The sequence below is a fragment of the Podarcis raffonei genome, chromosome 5 (assembly GCF_027172205.1).
Source record: "Podarcis raffonei isolate rPodRaf1 chromosome 5, rPodRaf1.pri, whole genome shotgun sequence".
NCBI lineage: Eukaryota > Metazoa > Chordata > Lepidosauria > Squamata > Lacertidae > Podarcis > Podarcis raffonei.
In genome coordinates this window covers 24,665,210-24,687,281 of record NC_070606.1, presented here as the reverse complement: position 1 = coordinate 24,687,281, position 22,072 = coordinate 24,665,210, and the positions used below count along the sequence as shown (strand labels likewise).

Below are 22,072 nucleotides of genomic sequence, written 5' to 3'. Positions count from 1 at the left end.
GCTCACAAAACAATATTCTTCTTCTTACAAGAGCAAATGGAGGGGGAAAGTGCATGGTAGGCTCACAACTGCAATATCTCAAGGATCTCCCCATATATACCGCCCCAGACCCTGCAGTCATCATCTGAGGCCCTTCTTTGTGTGCCACAAGTGGGGTATTTGTGGAATGCTCTCCCCAGGGAGGCTCATCTTCATTATATCTTCATTATATCTCTTTAGGTGCCAGATGAAAATGTTTCTCTTCAGCCAGGCGTTCAAGCTCTGGCTTTTAAAATGTGTTTGTGGGAGGGGGGTCATGTTTTGTTTTTGTTTTATTATGTATTTTGTATTCTCATTTTGTATTTTTCTGTTGTGGACAATATTCTGTTGTGGATATTCATAATATCATCTTTATTAATATTAATTATTAATATTATTTAACAACAACAACAGTAGCAGCAGCAGCAACAACAACTGGTGATAGGCGGGAGTTCATCCTGCAGGCCAGATAGGCCACTTGAGCACCCTCAGAACTGTCTTTTCAGTTCAGTGCCCTGGCAGGCAGGCAGGAAGCCATCATGGAATGGGTTCATTTCTGCCGCCATTTCCCTCTCTGCCATTGGTGGTTATGGGAGGCCATAGCATAGCACAGGGGTCCCCAACCTGCGGCCCATGGAGTCCATTTAACCGGCCCATGAGCCGCCCCTGAACCAAGCAATCCGCTGGGCGAGTCCCCGCCCACTGCGCTAAACCAGCACAGCACTGCACGGGGACTCTCTTCTGCGGCTCCGGAAATTGATTCTGTGCATGCCCAGACACCAGAAATCATGTCTGTGTGTGTCCGCAGTGCCGGAAATTGCTTCTGCGCATGCCCAGATGCCGAAAATCACGCCTGCGCAGATGTGATTTTCGGTGTGTGGGCATGCACAGAAGCTTTTCTGGCGCTGCGGATATGTGCAGACGCGATTTCCGGCGTCTTGCTGTGCCAGCCCAGCTCACACAGGATCTCCATGGGAGTGATCCGGCCCATGCCCGGTAAGCCTTGCTGACCCCTGGCATAGCATAATCTTCATTTAGATAAGGATCTGAGTCAACTGGAAATGGATTGCCAGGTTTCTGCAGAACATGGCTGCCAGAATTTTCACTGGTATAGCCAGGATTTTTCATGCCGCACCTTTCATGAAAGAATAGCGTTTGCTCCTCATTTGCTCCTGAGTCTTCTTGAAGCTGCTGGTGCTTTCCTTGAAGCCAGCTTTGAGATGGGGTGCTTCCTTGGGCATCTGGGTCCTGTGTCTTAAGATTTTCTGCAGGGGCCTTTCTTTGAGTACCCTCTGCAGCAGAGGTTCATTATGTATTTAGAAAGTAGAGGATTTTTTGTGATGGTGCTCCAAATAAACATTTCTGCACTGACGTTAACAGTCTTTTTAGTGTCAGGCAGTGCCTTTTTTCCTAGAAAAATAGTAGGTGCCAGTACTCACCATGAAGTTGTTACAGTAAGTGCCATACTTTTTAACAACAAGAAAAGAGGTGCTGGTACTGTATACTCTTAAGTACCCCTTGAAAAAAAAGCACTGGTGTCAGCTTACCTTTGTATTCCTGCCAGCATTTTTGATGACCTTTTGGTTAGAACTGCTTTACCCTAGTCTTAATTGTGTTTTATTTTTGTCTGCTTCTTATCCTGCTTGTTGTTACTTTAATAAAAATAGTGTGTTAAAATATGTGAGTAGTTTTATTCACGGTTTTGTACATCTCCTTGGAATCATTTGAGGAAGGGCAGCTCAGAAATATTTTAAGTAATTATACTGATACAGATGTTTCTGTCACTCCTGGACAGAGATAGTGGGCCTGCAAGCCAGACGGTGCAATAGTCCCTCCTGTGTCACTATTGCAGAAGATAGTGGGTTGTTTTTTAAAAAAGTTACTGCTAACTATTGTGATAATTTGTGGTGTTTGATTCTCTCTGTCTCTCTCTCTCTGCATGTGTGTGTTTCTATGCTTGCGTGAATACATGTGTTTTAAAGCTGTGGCTTGCTTTTGGATATCGTCCTAGGTGTTTTGTAACTGGTGATTAACAGGACAAAAATAAATGGCTTGGGCTAATAAAGCTAAGGGATGGACGTCAGTGGAGATAAATGGATATAAAAAGCATGGTGTAGAACTGAAAACACTTCATTAAAAGTTGTCAGAAGCAAGGCTTGTAATCACTTGGAGCTTTAAGGTTGAGTAACTTTCTGTCACCTTGCCCAGGTTACTGGATTTATTAAAAATATCAATAAACCTGGTTAGAGGAACTTTGTATATTGAAGCCAAGTACAGTGGTACCTCGGGTTAAGCACTTAATTCGTTCTGGAGGTCCGTACTTAACCTGAAACTGTTCTTAATCTGAAGCACCACTTTAGCTAATGGGGCTGGAGCACGATTTCTGTTCTCATCCTGAAGCAAAGTTCTTAACCCGAGGTACTATTTCTGGGTTAGTGGAGTCTAACCTGAAGCGTATGTAACCTGAAGCGTATGTAACCCGAGGTACCACTGTAAGAGTAAACCCATGTAATGAAGAGCTTGGCAGTGCTAAGGCTCGTTTAAAAACAATAGGTCAAAGCATCACACAAATACAGCTGAATCAGTTAGCAAATGACTTGTCAAACATGATTTTTGACTGTGTTTTTTTTTCTACTAGCATTTGCATGCTAGCATGTAACTGCATTTTCTGCTACAGTCCAAAGCTATAGCTCCAGCCTTTGAAAACATACATGGAAGTCAGTCCTGTTGAGTTCAGAGAAAGGCATGTTCAAGCCTGATGCCTGACAATTAAAAAACAATCCTGCTCCACAATATGCTCATTTGAATGGTGCAACTACACCTAATAAATGCAGTGTTCGCATACCCAGCCCATAGAGTCCTAGTTGCACACGTAAGTGTAACACTCCAGTTTAAACAAAATGACAAGTGTGTGTAACCCTGCACAATTTTATCCAATTATGTCCCTCATGTTTGAGCTAGACCTCACTTTATTTAGATTATTTGTATTCTACTCTCTGTATGTCTTCCAGAGTGGCCAATGTAAGCTTTGATTGTATTTTTTTTTAATTAAAGCTTACGTTGGCCATATAAGTGTGTGTGTATGTATGTGTGTGTGTGTGTGTGTGTGTATACACACACACACACACACACACACACACATATGTGTGTGTGTGTGTGTGTTTTGATCTGTTGGCGGACAACAATAAAACAATTACGAACAAGCTTGCCACTTTTGCAGCAGTAGATCGGAAAATTCACTGCAATTTTCTAAAATTCTATACCCTGAACTGCAAAGACCATCCGCATAGTATTCTGATGTTAATCTCAGTTTGTTTTTGGTAATTTTTAGTGTTATATATTAGTGCTAGGTTTTCTCCCTGCTTCCCTAGCAGGAGTTTAGATTTGCTACCAATCTGGTATTGTAGGTACTTCTACTGTTCCCGTGTTTCGTAATGGCATTGGGCAACAGGCAAATAAAATCTCTCACACCTACTAAGAGGACTGCAGTCCTAAGCACTGTACCAGGAAATAGGTGCCCGTGGGAGTAACATCTGAGTAAACAGATTTCGGATTGGGCTGTAACCTAGAAAGCATTTTCTAGAACTACCTTTTCCCCAACTGATCTTTTGGGTTAGCTTTTCTTACAGTGCTCTTGGCTCTTTCCTCTCTTGTCCCTACTAATCCTTTGCTCCACTAGTGCAAAGTAGCATCTGAAATGACTCTAGGAATGAAATGATACAAGCCCCGAGAAAGGTGTCATTATTTCTGCTCATAGAATGGTGTCAGGGCCATAGATCATAAAGAAGAGACTTGACAAGGCTCAGCTATTGCTATCACAAGATTAATTGAAAAAAACTGCTTGGTTGTCTATTGAATACACAACAGTTGCCATGTTTTCCTGTATGCAACCAGTCTACCATGAGAGCGTAATGACTTCCTTGATATTGTTTGCTTGGAGATGAGTGGTGGGGTTTTTTGTAAAAAAAAATAAATCCAAGTTATTAGACCTAACACTCAATGGTAATAATGGTTAAAAGCCAAACAGCTAACATTGCAGTGTTTTAGTCATCGCCACTGGGCAGTAAGAAAACATAACTGAAATACACGAAATCAGCTTTTCAGGGGAGCCATTCTTAACACTGGATTTTATAAACAGTTGTATTCTGGGTTTAGGCTTCAGTCCTAATCCCAAAATGCACTGTTGGAGGGGATGAAGATTCAGCAGATGTCCTTGTCTGCTAGCCTGCACTGGTGATGGTGTTCCACCGCTAGAGACCGCTGCTGCAGCCGCAGTAACAGTGGAGGAATCACTACCCCCAACAGTGTTCTACGGCCCATAGAGGGCCTAAATATGGGGTGTTAGCGGTTTGGAAAAAGCCAGAGCTGAGCCAAACATGGATCTACTGGATCTTAAACTGGGCCAGCACCTCAAAAGGGGGCTTTGCTGTGCTGGCCTAAAATTGGTACAGTGAAAAAAAGATTCTGCCCACCTCCCACCCTTCCTGGCCAGCTTTCTCACTTAAAATGAATGGATCATGTGAACTTCATATGCTGTTTCTTATTGCTCGCTTTATTATTATTATTATTATTATTATTATTATTATTATTAATATCCCGCCCATCTGGCTGGGTTTCCCCAGCCACTCCGGGCAGCTTACAACATATGAAACACAACAAAACATCAAACATTAAAAAACAAGATATCCTATACAAGCAACCAACCAACCAATCCATAAAAACCAATAACAATAATAACAAACAGTTTACAGTTATACCCAAATTAAAGTAACCACCAACTCCAACTAAACATTTAACCAACACCAACCTGACAAAAATGAAACAGAGGAGCCAAAATTAGAACCTTTTAAAACATTTTAACCAGTAGCCCCAACCCTAGGAGTTGTTCCAGCAATGTCCCTCCGGCCTACCAGGATCCTCTTTTAGCTGTTCAAGGTGAGTCTGGGCCCTTCCCTCTAGGTCAGGTAGAAATGGGCCTGGCAGCAGGGAGCAGGTCTTTCTTCAGCACTCAGGCAGCAGCACTTTAAAGCACGTTGCCCAGATGTTGGGGGCATCTACAAAATATAGGACAATACAGGTGAATAGATTGTGTTCCTTATGGTCCATGATTTCGGGAGCTTTCTGACAGCACAGTCCCCCCCCCAATTTTGTTAGTATACTGACTTGTTTAAATCAGTAGTTGTTCGCCCCAAGTCTGAAAAAAGGATCTTGTAAGCCATCTTGCTACCTAAGATTTACCTTTGAACTATTTTTGTCTTATCACTGAGACCTACAACAAAATGTTGCAGTGTATCACTAATCCCTAAGAAGAATGCTCTTGCAGGGCTCCAGACAGCTACAAAGAGGAGCCCCGTAGTACAGTGGTACCTCAGGTTACATACGCTTCAGGTTACATACGCTTCAGGTTACAGACTCCGCTAACCCAGAAATAGTGCTTCAGGTTAAGAACTTTACCCCAGGATAAGAACGGAAATTGCGCACTAGTGGCGCAGCGGCAGCAGGAGGCCCCATTAGCGAAAGCATGTCTCAGGTTAAGAACCATTTCAGGTTAAGAACGGACCTCCGGAATGAATTAAGTACTTAACCTGAGGTACCACTGAACTTTGAGTGGGGATGGTAGTGAAATATTGGTTTAAGAGCTAGATAATAGAGAGGAATAGCAAAAAGAATTAGGGACAAGGAAATGAAGGGATTGAATTTATCACCTGTATTGTTTTCTTTTCAAGCTTCTTAGGGCTATAATAGCTTTCTATTTCCTGTTTCCCCTGCTTCTTCCTCTCCCCCCCCCCCGTCTAGTCATGGGATTTATTTTTCCGAAATGCTACTGCTGGAGCCCTTCCTGGACAAGCCTTTCAAACTCCTTTACCAGACCTTTCAGGAAGCAAAACATCACTTGTCCAAAGTCATGGACTGACAAAGTCACCTGCGAAAGCTGAGAAACTAGTCGAGGATCATCTGGCTGTGCAGTCATTGATCCGAGCGTATCAGGTCAGTGTACAGAAATTCGCCTGCAGCAGCTGAGGGTGTTTGCTTATAACAATGTTTTGTAAATAATACGCAGCTAAGGAGCCCCTTCTTCATAGGTGTTTAAGGGCATTTCCACACAACACTTTATTCTGGACTCAGAGCTGTTCATGCATGCAATATTTTGCATCATCCACATCCTCCCCCAAATGAAACATTTTTGGTTTGTGAATCCCCTTAAATTTCTATTCTTACAGATTCCTTGTCAATGCTAATCTGAAAAGCAACCAGAATATTGTCAGAGAAGTGATTTGCACGGGACCCCCTGACTAATTTTTTAAAAAATTGAACTGTTTTCGCGGCTGTTGCATATTGCTCTCTGAGTGATAAATTAGCGTGGTGCAATAACTCCCTCTAACTTTGCTTTATACACACGTACTGTCACTGTGTGTATTAATTGGAGGTTTTTGATATGCAGAAGGCCTTTTTGTTACAAAATACAGCCAAAACAAATGACTTGCCTTCTGTCATAGGAGAATCGCCATTTATTAAAAAGATGAATTAGCAGAAGATCATTGAAATGTTGTACTATATGCAGAATTATTGTTTCTTCTGTCTTTATTTTTTCCCCTTGGACTTTGCAATTAGTCAAGACAAAAGCCGATTAAAAAAAATAAAAGGTCTGTGGAAAATATTTGTGGGAGATCTTTACTGCATGCTTACTTTATGCTGTCTGTTTCTGCCTAGTACTGAGAATTAAGGACTTTATTTGCCTAAATTGTTGTGCAGCGATCCCTACTAGTGCAGCAGGACTCCCCCACCCCATCCCCCAAACCTGTTCTCGAGAATTCAGAGAATTCCCAGAACAGTGTATGGCGGTGGGGGGGGGGAGGAGAGGGGACATAGTTCTGTTGGACAAGCAGAAATGCTTGCACTGGTGGATTTATCCCCTTAGTGCTACTCTTAGTGCAACTCTGAATTTTTAAAAATAAATGTTTGCAACAATTGGCCTTAAGTAAGAAGAGCCCTGCTGAATCGGATCAAAGGTCCACTTAATGCCATGTGCCATGGGAGCCAACTCCTAGGGGTCAAGGTCCCTTCAGCCTCCCCAATAAAATATTTGAGGGAACATTGCCATTCAAAGGTGTATGTGCATCGCATCCTGTGATCATGTGATACAGTCCTTCAGGGCTGCTAGCAAGCTTGCTTAGGTTTGTTGAGGTGACTTGGTGAGACTCGTGTGTGTGTGTGTGTGTGTGTGTGTGTGTGTGTGTATTCTTCAGCTTCTCCTTACTTGTATGCAATAACAGAGAGATCACCTGGAACCCTTTACATCTTTTGAATCAAGCACTCATTTTTTCCCAAAACATTTTTTCACTAAAAAAAGGGGGAAATTGACATTCAAGCCACTTATATACTGAACCAGCTAAGAGAAATGCACATGCAGGGAGACTGCCTTGTATGGTAGGCTGGTTAGCTATATGCATCATCTGCTGGATCAGGAACCACAGGCATAAATCTCATGTGCATCTAAGTGTGGGTGCCATCTATTCATGCTACACTGCTTTTCAGTTGGATGAGCACCCAATCCCCATCTGCCAGCGCTGGCCACACTTCTTTAAAATAACAGCTAGATTTGGATTGGGATATCATGATTATTTTTTATCAAGCTGTGTAAAGGTGTGTGGCAGGGGGAGTATTGCATTTGACCAGTAAGGTGGGATGATTTTTTTTTACTTACTGTTACATTTTCCCTACTGAAGAACTTGCATTTTTAGAAATGAATACAATACCAGTAAAATAAATAAAAGTTGCAAATAATTGTTCAGATGATGATCCCTATGAAGCACATATATTTATGTGCATAGTTCTTTGGCAAAGGTTTTTCTGTTTTATGATTAATTTTAATTCGTTTTATACTTTTTGTATATACTGCTTAGAAACTACCATAATTAAGCCATATATTCAGCAATTAAGCAGCAGTTAAGCAGGCAGACTTGCTGCAAGAAGATGCAGTGACAGGCACTAGCTTGAATGGCTTTAAAAGAGCATGCAAGACATGAATAGAGAATAAGTCCAACAGTTATAACAGCCATAATGGCTACAGACAATCCTCTCTATATGCCTCTGAATACCATTTACAGGGGTGGAACAACAGGCAGGAGCTGTTGCCTTCAGGCCCTGGTTGTGGGATTTGGACAAGAATATGGTTGACTTCTGTATGAAAGAAGCATGTGGCAAGGGTGCCAACTTGAATAAAATATTGGGGGGAGAAAGGTAAAGGTAAAGGTACCCCTGACCGTTAGGTCCAGTTGCGCGCTCATCTCGCTCTATAGGCTGAGGGAGCCGGCGTTTGTCCGCAGACAGCTTCCGGGTCATGTGGCCAGCATGACTAAGCCGCTTCTGGAGAACCAGAGCAGCACACAGAAACACTGTTTACCTTCCTGCCGGAGCGGTACCTATTTATCTACTTGTACTTTAACATGCTTTTGAACTGCTAGGTTGGCAGGAGAAGGGACCGAAAAATGGGAGCTCACCCCGTTGCGGGGATTCAAACTGCCGACCTTCTGATTGGCAAGGCCTAGGCTCTGTGGTTTAGACCACGGTGCCACCCGCGTTTAGACCGGAATTACTTGAGTGTAATTGTTTTAGGATCTCAAACAATGCTGAACTTCTAATGCCACTGTAGACAGGCTGTCCACAGTTTGAGCATTCTTTAAGGCATGTTATTACCTATTTTTTTTAAGCAGGGTGATGAGGGGAAGATAACTTTCTTTGGCCACTTTGTTCTTCTAGAAAAATCATATGCATTGAATGTATATTTTTTTAGCATACAGGCAACAACCGTTTTACGCTTGTTCAATATGTGCGTCACCATATTGCCGCAACCTGGAACTGGCTAGAAACTGATTCTGTGGGTGAGCTGTGGGAGGGCACAAAATTGGTGAGCTCTCTCTTTTGAGTCACCATGTTTTCTTCTTTCCCTTTCATACTGCCTTTCTTACCCACTTCAACCTATGCAGATCCGTGGACACCATGTGGCTCAGTTGGATCCTTTAGGAATCTTGGATGCCGACCTGGATTCATTCATCCCCTCAGATTTAATCACTACTATAGATAAACTAGGTGAGAATTTTAACTCCTTGGCAGTAAATTAATATCCACGGTGAGGAGCCATGTCTCATGTTTTAAGTGCAACAGGCAGTCAGGTGAGCACTTCAAAACTGAATAGTCGCTCCTGTTTGCAGCGGAGCAAGCAACTCATCTTTAATTAGAGAGTCCTCTAACTTTATGTATTATTTTATGTTAAATTGTCCCATATATGAGGAAGATGTGAAAATGGCATTTTCATTCTCGTTATAAAAGCACAAGTGGCCGACATAGTTTTAAAAATCATTATTTGCAAGAACTTGGCATGAATTTTAAGAGATGTTGCAAAACAAATGCCTGGCTCCTAAATGCTGATAGGTTAATAAAAATGGGCATGAAAATAAGGATGAAACACTGGAAAAGAGTAGGCAAAGAAACAACAAGGTGCATGTGTGTTCATGCCAAGGCTATTTGATTTCATTGGTTCATCTCCTGTTAACTTGCATCTTTAAGATACCTTGAAAAATTTAGCCCTCCAAGTTTCTGATATTTTCAGGTATGTACCAAATTGCATTATTGGTATCTTAAGGCTACCAAATTAATGAGGTATGTGTGGCTCTGTAGAGTCAGTGTTTGAATTTTGAACTTTTGTTCCTGCCTTCTCACTAATAATGTGTATACCATAGGGTTTTATGGCTTATATGAATCTGACTTGGACAAAGTGTTCCAGTTGCCCACAACCACCTTCATTGGAGGAAATGAGACCATGCTTTCCTTACGAGAAATCATCAAACGGTTGGAGGTAAGTACATTGACATCCTGTATCATTGATTCCTCCTAAAGGGAGTTCAGTTGTCCAGTTATCAATTTTCATTCCCTGGAGTTGTATAAAATACAGCATGCCGGAAAAAAAAGATTAACATTATTTAATCTTCCAAATGCTTCAGATGAACATTGCAAGGGAAAAGTTGTATGTGGAGTGCCCTGTTACAGTGTAAGAAGTGCTTCCAACTAGAAATAAAAATCAATGACATGCCAACAGAATCTGAGGATGTCATGCAGCAGGTGGTATCATTTAAGTATAGACTCGAAAACTTGCCTAAATTTGAGGAGGTATTAGTAACCAGGTGAGTGGCTCTGGTCTGATCATTTCTTGGACCAGTTGCTAATGTAGGCCTTCACCTTGGGGGCGGGGAGGACTTTTAAGACGTGGCATTGGCCACAGTTGAGTTGTTGCTCATTATCAAATTGTGGAATGCAGAAGAGGTAGATCTGTTTGGCCCAGTTTTGTTAATAGATTCTTAATCCAGTTTTCCAAGTAAGAGTGCCTTGCGCCATTTCTGTTTTGAGGGACTTTAGTAAAAGGTAGCTAGGATTAAACCTGGAGCCTCATAGCCAAAGTATATGGTCCATTATGGTTCCTTTGTGTAGTGCATATATGTGTATTCCTTACGTAAATTCTGTTATTTTGGGGGGATGTCTAGAAGTATGTAATTGATTTCTACCAGGAAGGCTTGTGAAAACATAATAGTTTCCAAATGCTGACTGGTTTAGGTCATGGGCTTGTGTACTCCTGCATCTGTACTAGCCCTTATGAGGAGCTAGTTCCTTGGGTGGAAAGAAAAGTACCTTTTAAGCATAGTTTATACTCTGTCTTTGCCACCTTTTAAACATTTTCATGTTTTTAATATATCATTTTACCATCCAGAACACATATTGTCAACACATTGGGCTGGAATTTATGTTTATTAATGATGTGGAACAGTGTGATTGGATCCGGCAGAAGTTTGAGACTCCAGGTGTCATGAAATTCAGCAATGATGAAAAACGGACGTTGTTGGCTAGATTGGTGCGGTCAACAAGGTATGTTGGGAAGGAGTGATATTGTCAGGGTGCTGTCAGCGGCTCCCAGCTGGCTGCCCAGGAATTAAAAAGACAAGGAAAAATTTCTTACAGTCCTTTTTTATTTCAATCTTTATAGAACCCAGCCTCTTGGATAATGGTGTTGTCCCAAGTGAATCTCTACCCCCCCATCTCTCCCTCTTCGTCATTCTCATCATCTCCTCTATGGGTGCCATTAAGTGCCCTCTGTCTTTGAGCTCTTTGCTCTCCTACTTTTAAGGCTCGCCGGGTTCTGGGAGATGGAGGGTCTGGAATGCTTACTAATGACAGTGTGTCAGCCGGGTGTTGTTCTGGCTCTTCCATGATTTCCCAACTTTCCCCCTGATCTGCTTCTGAGCTGTGACCACCCTAAACCCCTGTTCTAAATCTATACAGTCATACCTCGTGTTGTGTCTGCTTCATGTTGTGTCTTTTCGCCTTACGTCCCGCAGCAACCAGAAGTACTGGAACGGGTACTTCCGCGTTCCGCGCTCGCGCATTCACAGAAGCACTAAATCATGTTGCGCGCGTGCGCAGACATGGCACTTCTGGATGCGAATGCTTCGAGTTGCGGACGTGCCTCTGGGACGGATTACGTCCGCAACTCGAGGTTCCACTGTACTGTCTTCCTCTTCCTCCTCCCTGGAAGGGTCAGGATGCAGGGGGACTCATATGGATTCTAGATGGGTCCAAAAAATGGTTAGCATCTCGCTATGTGGGAGTTATGGCCACTGCCTTAAAATAGTGGTGCAGCCCCTCTTGAAGAGTCCTCCCCTAGCGCCAGAGGTTTTAGAAAACTACTTCTCTAGATGAAGCAGATTATCCAGACCCGTTTCAGTTTCAGGCCCCATTTTAGCATTAAAACAGCCTTGACCACCCTGATTGATGGCCTTTATTGAGAAAGCGACAGGGGAGTTCAACACGGTTGGTTCTCCTTAATCTCTGAGTGGCCTTTGAAGCCATTGACCCTGATGTTCTTCTGGAACTATTCAGGGGGTTAGAAGCTGCTGGCACTACGTTATAGTACTTTTGCTTCTCCCTTTAGGATCATTACCAGAGAACCGTTCTAGGATGCTTTGCCCAAATAGTTATTGGGCTATGGGGTCCCATAGAGATCTATTATTTGATGGCTTGGGCTGTGGGGAGCTGTAGTCTAAAACATTTGAATGGCAGTGGGGAAGGATGTTTTAGTTGCATTAAATAATAATAATAACATGAAAGCAAGGAGCTGATAAAAATATGGTCATTTTCTATTGGCACACGCCAGTTCATGAACATAACCATTAAGACTGGTTCTGCTCTAGAGCATTTGGGTAGATATTTTACTTTGTTACTCGGTTATAACATTTGCCTTCTATGGCAATGTTTATATAGTGAGACAGCAGTATATAATTCCTGCCCAAGTTTAATTAAAAGAGAAATGAATTTGAACCAGATGCTTTTTAATAAACAGGTTACCATGGTGCTTGAATGACAGGCTGTTAACAGTCTGCCACATGGAATGTTTTCTCATTTATCTTCCTCCACAACATACATATTGTGTCCTGCTGTACATATTGTGTACTGGTTAACTAGAACGATCTGTATAAAAAACTAGGGAGGAGCCTGATATATCCTGTTCATGCAGAAAAAATGCTAGGAAGAGGAATGAATCTCACTGTCTGCCTGTCTTGTTCAGAATAAGGACTAGAAAGGACTTCCTTTTCACTCTGCAATTTCTAGAGATGCTAGCTGTAGCATGGCCACACTCCCAATAATGATAGACAGCTTGTGACAAAAATCTAAATAAAAAATTCTGTAACAGATTTTTTTCATGTTTTGCATTCAAATCATGCAAGCTGTGTGTCCTGCATAAAATCACTTAGCTTGCATATTCTGAACTGAATATTTGGGAGTTTGGCCACTTGCAAAAAGAAAGGGTTAGACAGGAAAGGAGAATTGGGTCAACAGGAATGTTGTGCTAAGGGAGATAATGAAAGGCTAGGTGTATCCCTGCTTGTTTCTCAAGGAAATCTGGGAATTGTAAAGGGGGCTACGTATTTCTAGATACGCAGGGATTCTCTTAACCCAGAATTTGGGCTACTTTAAACTGCAGTTTCAGACCCTGGTATAAGAAAAACCCTGTTTAGCTTTTTGCTGATGTCAGTGCTGATTTTTCCCTTAAAGGTAAAGGTAAAGGTACCCCTGACCATTAGGTCCAGTCGCGGACGACTCTGGGGTTGCGGCGCTCATCTCGCTTTATTGGCCGAGGGAGCCGGCGTACAGCTTCCGGGTCAAGTAGCCAGCATGACTAAGCCGCTTCTGGCGAACCAGAGCAGCGCACGGAAACGCCGTTTACCTTCCCGCTGTAGCAGTACCTATTTATCTACTTGCACTTTGACGTGCTTTCTAACTGCTAGGTTGGCAGGAGCAGGGACCGAGCAACGGGTGCTCACCCCGTCGTGGGGATTTGAACCGCCGACCTTCTGATCGGCAAGCCCTAGGCTCTGTGGTTTAGACCACAGCGCCACCTGCATTCCCTGATTTTTCCCTTAACCATGGCTAAATGGTTTTGTGAATGAGAATTCCTACAGGGAGCGTGCTCTGGAGGGGATAGTTTGCTGCCTTTTGTAACTGTTTAGTGGGGAGCCAGTTTTAAGTGTGCTCACTGAGTAGATCCTTTGCATTACCAGGGACCAACACATATACAAATTTCCTCATCTGATCACTGAATCTCATGTCAGTAAAAGAGAGACTTTGGTTTTATAACTCAGTAACTTGTGCATGCTGCTTCGTAGCATAATCAGGAACCTAGGTTCAAAAATTAGTGATGAGCACTTTGACTCAGTTGCTGGGTGCCAAATTGAAGAGCTGGAAGTAATACAAGCAGAGACTGTGCAACTTTGGATAATAAAATGCAGCTTAAAGGAAACTAAAAAGCTGCCATTCTATCTCACTTTCAAGTTCAGCAGGAATGATGATTCTCAACTGGAGTTGTCACTGTTTAACTTGAGACTGTTCCCATGCGGAAAGATGCTCTGTTGGTGTAAATCATAACTCCTTGGTTTTACTTGGTCTCTGCCAGATTATGCTGTGTGAGGGACTCTGGCCTAAGGTTTTGATAGCTTCATGTTAAGTATCTGTCAAGTCAAAAGAATAAGGTATTTTAATTAATCACTTCCAATTTGTACCTTAAGATTTTATCAGTTTTATAAATAGAGAAATTCTAAGTATGCTTACTGGGAACAGACAGCATAATCCTAACTCTGTCTATTTGGAAGTAAATATTTGGAAGTACTGAATTCATTGGAGCTTAATTCCAGGAAAGCATGGAATTATAGAATTGTAATGTTGGAAGGGACCACAAGGGTTATCTAGTCCAACCTTGGAATGCAGGAATCTTTTGCCTAAAGTGGGACTTGAACTCACAACCCTGAAATTAAGAATCCCATGCTCTACCAACTGAAAAACTGGGTAAGATGTAGTTTGTAGACGTGGCACAATTTTCTGTTTAGGGGCAATGAGCATGCTACAGATGTTTGCTATGGGATTCACAACTAATACCGTATTGGCCCGAATATAAGCCGCACCTTCAAAATTGGGGGGGGGGGAGACAATACAGTGGTACCTCGGGTTACAGACGCTTCGGGTTACAGATGCTTCGGGTTACAAACTCCGCTAACCAGGAAGTGCTTGCTCCAGGTTAAGAACTTTACCCCAGGATAAGAACGGAAATTGCGCACTAGCGGCACAGCGGCAGCAGGAGCCCCCATAAGCGAAAGCATGTCTCAGGTTAAGAACCATTTCAGGCTAAGAACGGACCTATGGAACGAATTAAGTTCTTAACCCGAGGTACCACTATACGTGAATATAAGCCACTCCCTTAAAATTCCACAGGCACTCACACCCGTTCCGTTTTACCGTATGTCTGTTTCAGCGGTGATATTGTAAAAGCCAATTTTTGTAAGGTCGCAAATTTAAGCCACCCTTTTCACGGTCGGAATTAAAAAGTGAGGCTTATATTCAGGCCAATACGTTATTACTGTATGTTTAACTGGACTGCTTACTATGAGAGCCCCATGAGAGACAGAAATCAGGATAAAAATTTAAAGAAATAAGTAATTCATAGTATTAATTGCTATAAACGGTTCTTGCAAAATCTTGGTAGCTTTAGTTCCTAAAGTGATCATAAAGACGTTTCTCCCCATTTAATGTTCAGTTAAAAAAAAGAGAGCTTTAGTTAGAATAATTTTTAATTATGTTCATTGATTCTAGCCCACTTGCTTTAAAAAAGAAGATACTTAAATCTGTCGCTAAAGGATAGCTTTATTTTTCTGGTTATTGATTCTCAAGGAATGTATTCCAGTATAGTTGTTGCTGGCAAATAACCAAGCATTATATCATCAGTCTAGACAGCTGTGTTACCCAGTGAAATTCCTAAGTTTGCTGATTGTTTCATGCTGTTTCTTTCTCTCTCTTCATTATTACCTCTTTCTTTTTAAATAATATAGAATTATTGCTTGTTGCTTCACTTCCTTAATAAGTGCTCTCCCTTCAATCTATCTTCATGGACAGATTTGAGGATTTCCTTGCTCGGAAATGGTCATCAGAAAAACGCTTTGGTTTGGAAGGATGTGAAGTCATGATCCCAGCTCTGAAAACCATTATTGACAAATCTAGTGAAATGGGAATTGAGTATGTTATATTGGGCATGCCTCACAGGTAACTATTTGCCTATTTTAATTTAATGATCATGATCACAAAGCAGTGTGCAATTTAAAAACATGTAATAGTTACATTTGTTAACACAGTTACATTTTAAAGTTTCAGCATACTGCTATTTCCACAATATTCTTATTCCTTAGTTTCCCTATTTTTTTTGTTTCTGTTTATTATTTTTTTAAAGTAAGCCAATTTGAGCAATGTTTTCACTTTATTTCATAAACACACACACACACACAAATCCTGCACACTTTCAGGTGCTATAAAAAATAAAGTTGTTGCTGCTGAAACAAACTGAATGGGAAGCTAGTCAAAACATAAAATGGTGATAAGTTTGTGGTATTGAACCAGACAATTGGAACTCAGTATTCAACACTCTACAGAAGCTGTAATTTTACTTACAGTTGCTTATTATTGCTCCTATGTGCGGTTCATTCACCCAACTTTTTTTGTCTCCAAGGGGAAGGCTGAATGTGCTGGCCAATGTTATCCGAAAGGATCTAGAACAGATCTTTTGTCAGTTTGACCCAAAGCTCGAAGCAGCTGATGAGGTGAGATACAATTTCATTGGCCATTATTACTAATTTAGCCTTTTTTTCTCCTGTTGGATTCTTTCCTGTTAAAACTAGAGTTAAGGCTAATTATGTGTGTTATACTCAGATTCCTTCAGACCTATATTCTCAAGGCTTCCAGATGTTATATAATATCTCAGAAATGGAGAAGGTTCTCTCTTCCTATCTGGGTGCTATCTCTCAAAGGGAGGAGCTGGAACATTTGCTGGGGGTATATCTCAAATGGTTGTAGTTTCTGCAGGCTGTGTCTTGGGAGAGCACTGGAGGCTGTCCTGCAAGCATGAGGTGTGCCAGATTGTGACAGGTAATTTCTGCTGGGACTGCTGCCAAATGGGATCAAGGGGTTTCTGCACAGAGATCTGTGAAAGTGCCACTGAACGTCTCATCCCAGTGTGACTGGTTTCTAGCCACGCTTCTCTCACATCTCTGTAGCCAGGCAGACGGCAGAGGTGCAGTGACAAAGCAAAATAGGATTAAATTGGGATACCAAGTTCAGATATACAGTGGTACCTCGGGTTAAGTACTTAATTCGTTCTGGAGGTCTGTTCTTAACCTGAAACTGTTCTTAACCTGAAACACCACTTTAGCTAATGGGGCCTCCTGCTGCCGCCACGCCGCCAGAGCACGATTTCTGTTCTTATCCTGAAGCAAAGTTCTTAACCTGAAGCACTATTTCTGGGTTAGCGGAAGAAGCGTATGTAACCCGAGGTAGCACTGTAATGATAAATCACACAACGCAAGCTGAGTCACAAGCCATCTTCAAACCATAATTTCCTATGGTAGATTGTTGGCGCCAGTCAGACCTTAGTTGGCTGTTGTGGATTTAGAGGTACAAATAAGATAGACTAGCTAAATAAGCCATAATTTTGTGTTAAATATGAACCCAGCCATTGAGATGATAGATAGTGTTTGAGTGTTTGGACTTTCATGGTTTCTGGTGTCTTAGGGATCTGGGGATGTAAAATATCACCTGGGAATGTACCATGAGAGGATCAACCGAGCAACAAACAAAAAGATCACCCTATCACTTGTGGCTAACCCATCTCATTTGGAAGCAGTGGATCCTGTCGTACAAGGGAAGACCAAAGCTGAGCAGTTTTACCGAGGGGATACTGAAGGGAAGAAGGTAACATTGCCTGGATAATAACTTCTGCTTGACCTCATTTCTAATAGCCTGTGGTAGATTTCAGCTATTGAAATAAAAAGATGCCACTTGTGTCTTCAGAATACTTTTTTTTTTTTTACTTCAGTTGAGTCGATGTAGAAAATGTTTGAGGCACGTAGCTTCTCCCACATTTTCATTTTAAGCTAATCACTTTCAATTGCCATGAATGTTCAAAACGGCAGTTTCTTAAAGAGGTCCGGCCAGAAACAAGTTTTGTTGAAAGGCTACTTTGAGAAGGGATTGAGAGCAAGAGTCCAGCTCCTCTGGCAGAATGGCTTACTGCCAAGCCGTGTTGCAACAGATCTTTCCCATCCATAATCCTCAGTTGGATCCTAGATGACCATGTGCCCTCTTGAGGGCCAGATGGGGACCAGATAGCATCAGTTATTGATCATTTCAGTGATGTATCATATTCTTTACAACTTGCATTACATTAGGAGGGGGGAAAGGGAATTAAACTAGGGATTTGTGAAACTTGTTGACGGATGAATAGCACCAGTAATTTTTAACTCCCTCTCCACTTAGGTTATGTCTATACTTTTACATGGCGATGCTGCCTTTGCTGGGCAAGGAGTTGTTTATGAAACTTTTCATCTTAGTGATCTTCCATCATATACCACCAATGGCACCATTCATGTTGTGGTCAACAATCAGGTAAAAAGCAGAAATAGGAAGTTGGGTTTCCTTAATAGCTTTTGGCAAGCTTTTCCCTTGCCTTCGTGATAGATAGTGGACAGCGCATTACATTCTTCCCTTGAGCCAAGGAGTTGCTCTGTGGCTACAGGAAGCCTTTATGAGTAGGGAAACTAAAGGCATTTTGGAAAACGTTACCAGAAAGGCTGGGAAAAAATCCAAGGGAAGACAGAAAGTAGTTTTTTCTGCTGTTTATGCAGGGTCACTCTGAATTTAGAAGGCAAAGTGTTTTATTACTCATGTCAAAATTGGTCATGAATCGCCATGGAATGACGCCGTGGCTTTTTGCCCTCCCTGTCTCCAGCACCAATAAAATGATGTTAATGTACATAAGAAAAGAATGAAATGTGATACCTTTCAGAACTTGTTCTTCCTAATTGAAAAGCATAGCACCCTGCCGTATAAATAACGAGTCTGTAAACTGAAATGTCAGTTCTCGACACACTTTGAAACACTGCCACTAAAAACTACATGTTAAGTATTGCGTTTTAGATTGGCTTTACTACTGATCCACGAATGGCTCGCTCATCGCCATATCCAACTGATGTTGCTCGTGTGGTCAACGCGCCTATCTTCCATGTCAATGCTGATGATCCTGAAGCAGTGATGTATGTCTGCAACGTAGCTGCAGATTGGAGAAACACTTTTAATAAAGATGTGGTTATTGATCTGGTAAGTACTGTCATTCTTTACTATTGAATGGTCTTCCCTGCATATGTGGCTAGGTGGGCATCCATTTTCCACTACAGCTCTTTGTGCCCCTTCAAATCTCTCATGCAAGTTGAGGGGCTCCGAAACAGCCTCCATTGAAGGTTGAGGAGCTGTGGTGAAAAGAGATAATCGGCATAACCCTGTAACGCGTTGAAATACTTGAAGTATGTGCACACAGAGTCTTTGAAACCTGGACTTACTGAAGTAGGTTCTGAATATGATGATATAGTGTTAATTATAGATTGTGCATTTCCGTTTGTAGCATCTAAAAGAACAGGACCCAATATTGCTCTGAATCTACCTAGATATTTCCCTTAAAAATGTATCTCACCTCACAGATAATAAGGGGAAATGTTACTGCTATCTGTAACCTTTTGGTTTGCACTCTGTCCGGGCTCTGAAGCTAATTTACACAAACCCACAATTTTTAAAAAAGAAAGACCTGACTTATGTGCCTTTATTGCTTCCTGCTTCCTGGCCATACTTAATTACTATGCTTTTGTAAGAGAGTACAAGGAAAGGAGGGAGAAAAAAGCCCTCTTGTGTTGGATGCATTTTAGTCTCTAGGAACTCTCAAGAGTCAAAATGGGAAGATATCCCAGAGGAATTATCCCTGGGATGTTGGGGGAAGCATGCTCTCCAAAGAAGAAGATTAAACAGCTTAAAGCATTCATTCCTTTATTCCATTTATAGACCTTTCTGCCAAAGCTCCCACAGAGGGATTCACAGTTTTAAAATATTAATTCAAACAAATAGTACAAAATATTCTCAGGCCTACTTCAGGAGCTGATGGCACTGGCACCCTGGCACAGGCTTCTCTCGTCATTTTTCAGGGCTCAGGGATTTAACTGTAGATTCCTGGATGTTTTGATTTCTGATGTCAGGGAGACTACCAAATGTCTGTCAGGACTGAGTGAGCTAAGTCAGTAAGATAATGGGGGGGAAATTCTGCTCACTGAGTTTTCAGCCGCTCTGGAATTCTTTCCAGAACTGGGTGCAACAGCTTCAGAGGCGAAATTATTTTTTAAGAACTACGTAGCTGGTGGGAACTGCAAACTGTAAAGTAAATTAAAGAGAGGGCTGATCTTTAGAAAGCAACGAAGGCCCTTGATTGTTCTTTTTATTGCCCATTTCATCGTGATCATTGCATTGACTGAAATATGTAGGTTTGTTACCGAAGACGGGGCCACAATGAAATGGATGAGCCCATGTTCACCCAGCCTTTGATGTACAAGCAGATTCACAAGCAGGTGCCTGTGCTGAAGAAGTATGCCGACAAGCTAATAGCTGATGGAACTGTGACGCTGCAGGAGTTTGAGGTAACAATGCTAGCAGTGGAGAGGGCCATTAATGGTGCTGGTTGTGTAACAAGTAATACTGCTATAGCTTTCTATTTTAACTGGTTTGATTTGTTTTAATTTTTTGAGGTCAGGAAATAACTTCTGACTTATTCCTTAATACTTCCAAATGAATTATCCTTAGGGGAAATCTGTTGGTTGCCTCAGTAATTTCAAAAAATAAAAACATGAAGAGCAAGAGCAGTATGTAATGATGTATTGGTTCACAGCAGCAGTAGCAGTAAAAACTGCATGCAAAATAGTGTTTTGGATTTGCAGGGGACACCTCTAAACCCTAGAAATTAATAAATGGTAGGATTCGGTGTTCCCTTGCACCAGTAGCGGCTTAGTCATGCTGGCCACATGACCCGGAAAAACTGTCTGCGGAAGCGGACAAACGCCGGCTCCTTCGGCCTGTAAAGCGAGATGAGTGCTGCAACCCCAGAGTCGTCTGTGACTGGACTTAACTGTCAAGGGTCCTTTACCTTTTTTAAGGATTTGGATGATTAGGATTATTCAGGGAAAGGCCTCTAGCGGGCTTCATCTTGCATGGGGCAGGAGCCTAGTGAGATTTCTTTTGTATTATTTCTTTGTACCATCACTGTGTGTGACCTTTGAGAAAGATGTTCTTGCTCCTAAGGGCTTTAATTTGATACAGGAAGGTAAATATGATAGGCTGAGGTCCAGGGTGGATCCTGAGTTCTGCTGCGAGACATAAGCCAGGGTCTCTGAGTTTAGACTTTGGGATTCCCAGACATCTCCCATCTGTAACCTCTTCTTCCGTTTTTATTTTCCTTTCTGTCTCCAAGCTCCTAAGACAGTGGTGGCAAACCTTTTAGACACCGAGTGCTCAAACTGCAACCCAAAACCCACTTATCTCAAAGTGCCAACATGGCAATTTAACCTATATATCTCACTTTTGTGTGTGTTTCACATTTCTTTTTTATACTGCTGTTGTAATAAATAATCCTTCATAAAAGTTATTGCATTACATTCTTATCTTTCCATTGATAAAAAAGGAGTAGTATGTAATTGCTGAATAATAAAGAGAAAAGAGAATCACGAGTGGATTTACCACCAGCTAGACTGGTGACTGGGAGTGGCCGCCAAGACCATACAACACCGGTCCTGAAAGACCTACATTGGCTCCCAGTATGTTTCTGAGCAGAATTTAAAGTGTTGGTGCTGAGCCCTAAACGGCCTCAGCCCAGTTTACCTAAAGGAGCGTCTCCACCCCCATTGTTCAGTCCGGACACTGAGGTCCAGCTCCAAGGGCCTTCTGGCCGTTCCCTCACTGCAAGAAGTGAGGTTACAGGGAACCAGGCAGAGGGCCTTCTCAGTAGTGGTGCCTGCCCTTCAGATGTCAAGGAAATAAACAACTATCTGACTTTTGGAAGACATCTGAAGACAGCCCTGTTTAGGGATCTTTTTAATGTTTGATGTTTTATTGTGTTTTTAATATTCTGTTGGCAGCCACCCAGAGTGGCTGGGGAAATTATTATTATTATTGGCAGACCAATGATAGAAAAGTGCAAGGATTTGCAGAGTTGGTGGCCATGATACCTATCCCCACCCTCTGGTGATCATCCCTTCCCTTGTTTCTAAATTCATGCCGTGCTTTGTAGGAACTCGGAAATCCTTGTTCCTCCCCAGAGTCCTGTGCGCAGGCTTGTACAAGTGGCTTCTGCCCAATGTCCTCCTGATTCTCCCCACTCCCACTGTAACCATATAATATATGTTAAAAAACTTTGTTGTTGTTGTTTAGTCGTTTAGTCGTGTCCGACTCTTCATGACCCCATGGACCAGAGCACACCAGGCACTCCTGTCTTCCACTGCCTCCCGCAGTGGTAAAAAACTAATTGCTTGTAAAATTGTGCTAGGTATAAAAAACTTGAAAATTACTGCTTTGATGGAATTTTAGTTTTCCCTATCCCTCTGCG

The 22,072-nt window shown here is 42.0% G+C and overlaps 1 protein-coding gene across 4 annotated transcripts in view; it reads left to right on the top strand.

The window, feature by feature from the left end:
- OGDHL (oxoglutarate dehydrogenase L) overlaps nucleotides 1-22,072 on the top strand; it is a 63,741-nt gene that overhangs the window by 10,472 nt on the left and 31,197 nt on the right. For 2 of the 4 annotated variants that reach the window (XM_053388242.1, XM_053388244.1), the window contains exons 3-12: nucleotides 5,815-6,006; nucleotides 9,006-9,108; nucleotides 9,759-9,874; nucleotides 10,781-10,935; nucleotides 15,508-15,654; nucleotides 16,115-16,205; nucleotides 17,173-17,352; nucleotides 17,917-18,045; nucleotides 18,577-18,756; nucleotides 19,962-20,114. In XM_053388242.1, coding sequence (XP_053244217.1) covers nucleotides 5,815-6,006; nucleotides 9,006-9,108; nucleotides 9,759-9,874; nucleotides 10,781-10,935; nucleotides 15,508-15,654; nucleotides 16,115-16,205; nucleotides 17,173-17,352; nucleotides 17,917-18,045; nucleotides 18,577-18,756; nucleotides 19,962-20,114 — 1,446 coding nt within the window. Of the gene's footprint in view, nucleotides 1-5,814; nucleotides 6,007-9,005; nucleotides 9,109-9,758; nucleotides 9,875-10,780; nucleotides 10,936-15,507; nucleotides 15,655-16,114; nucleotides 16,206-17,172; nucleotides 17,353-17,916; nucleotides 18,046-18,563; nucleotides 18,757-19,961; nucleotides 20,115-22,072 lie in introns of those variants that run through there. The other 2 variants (XM_053388243.1, XM_053388245.1) reach the window with 2 other exon arrangements.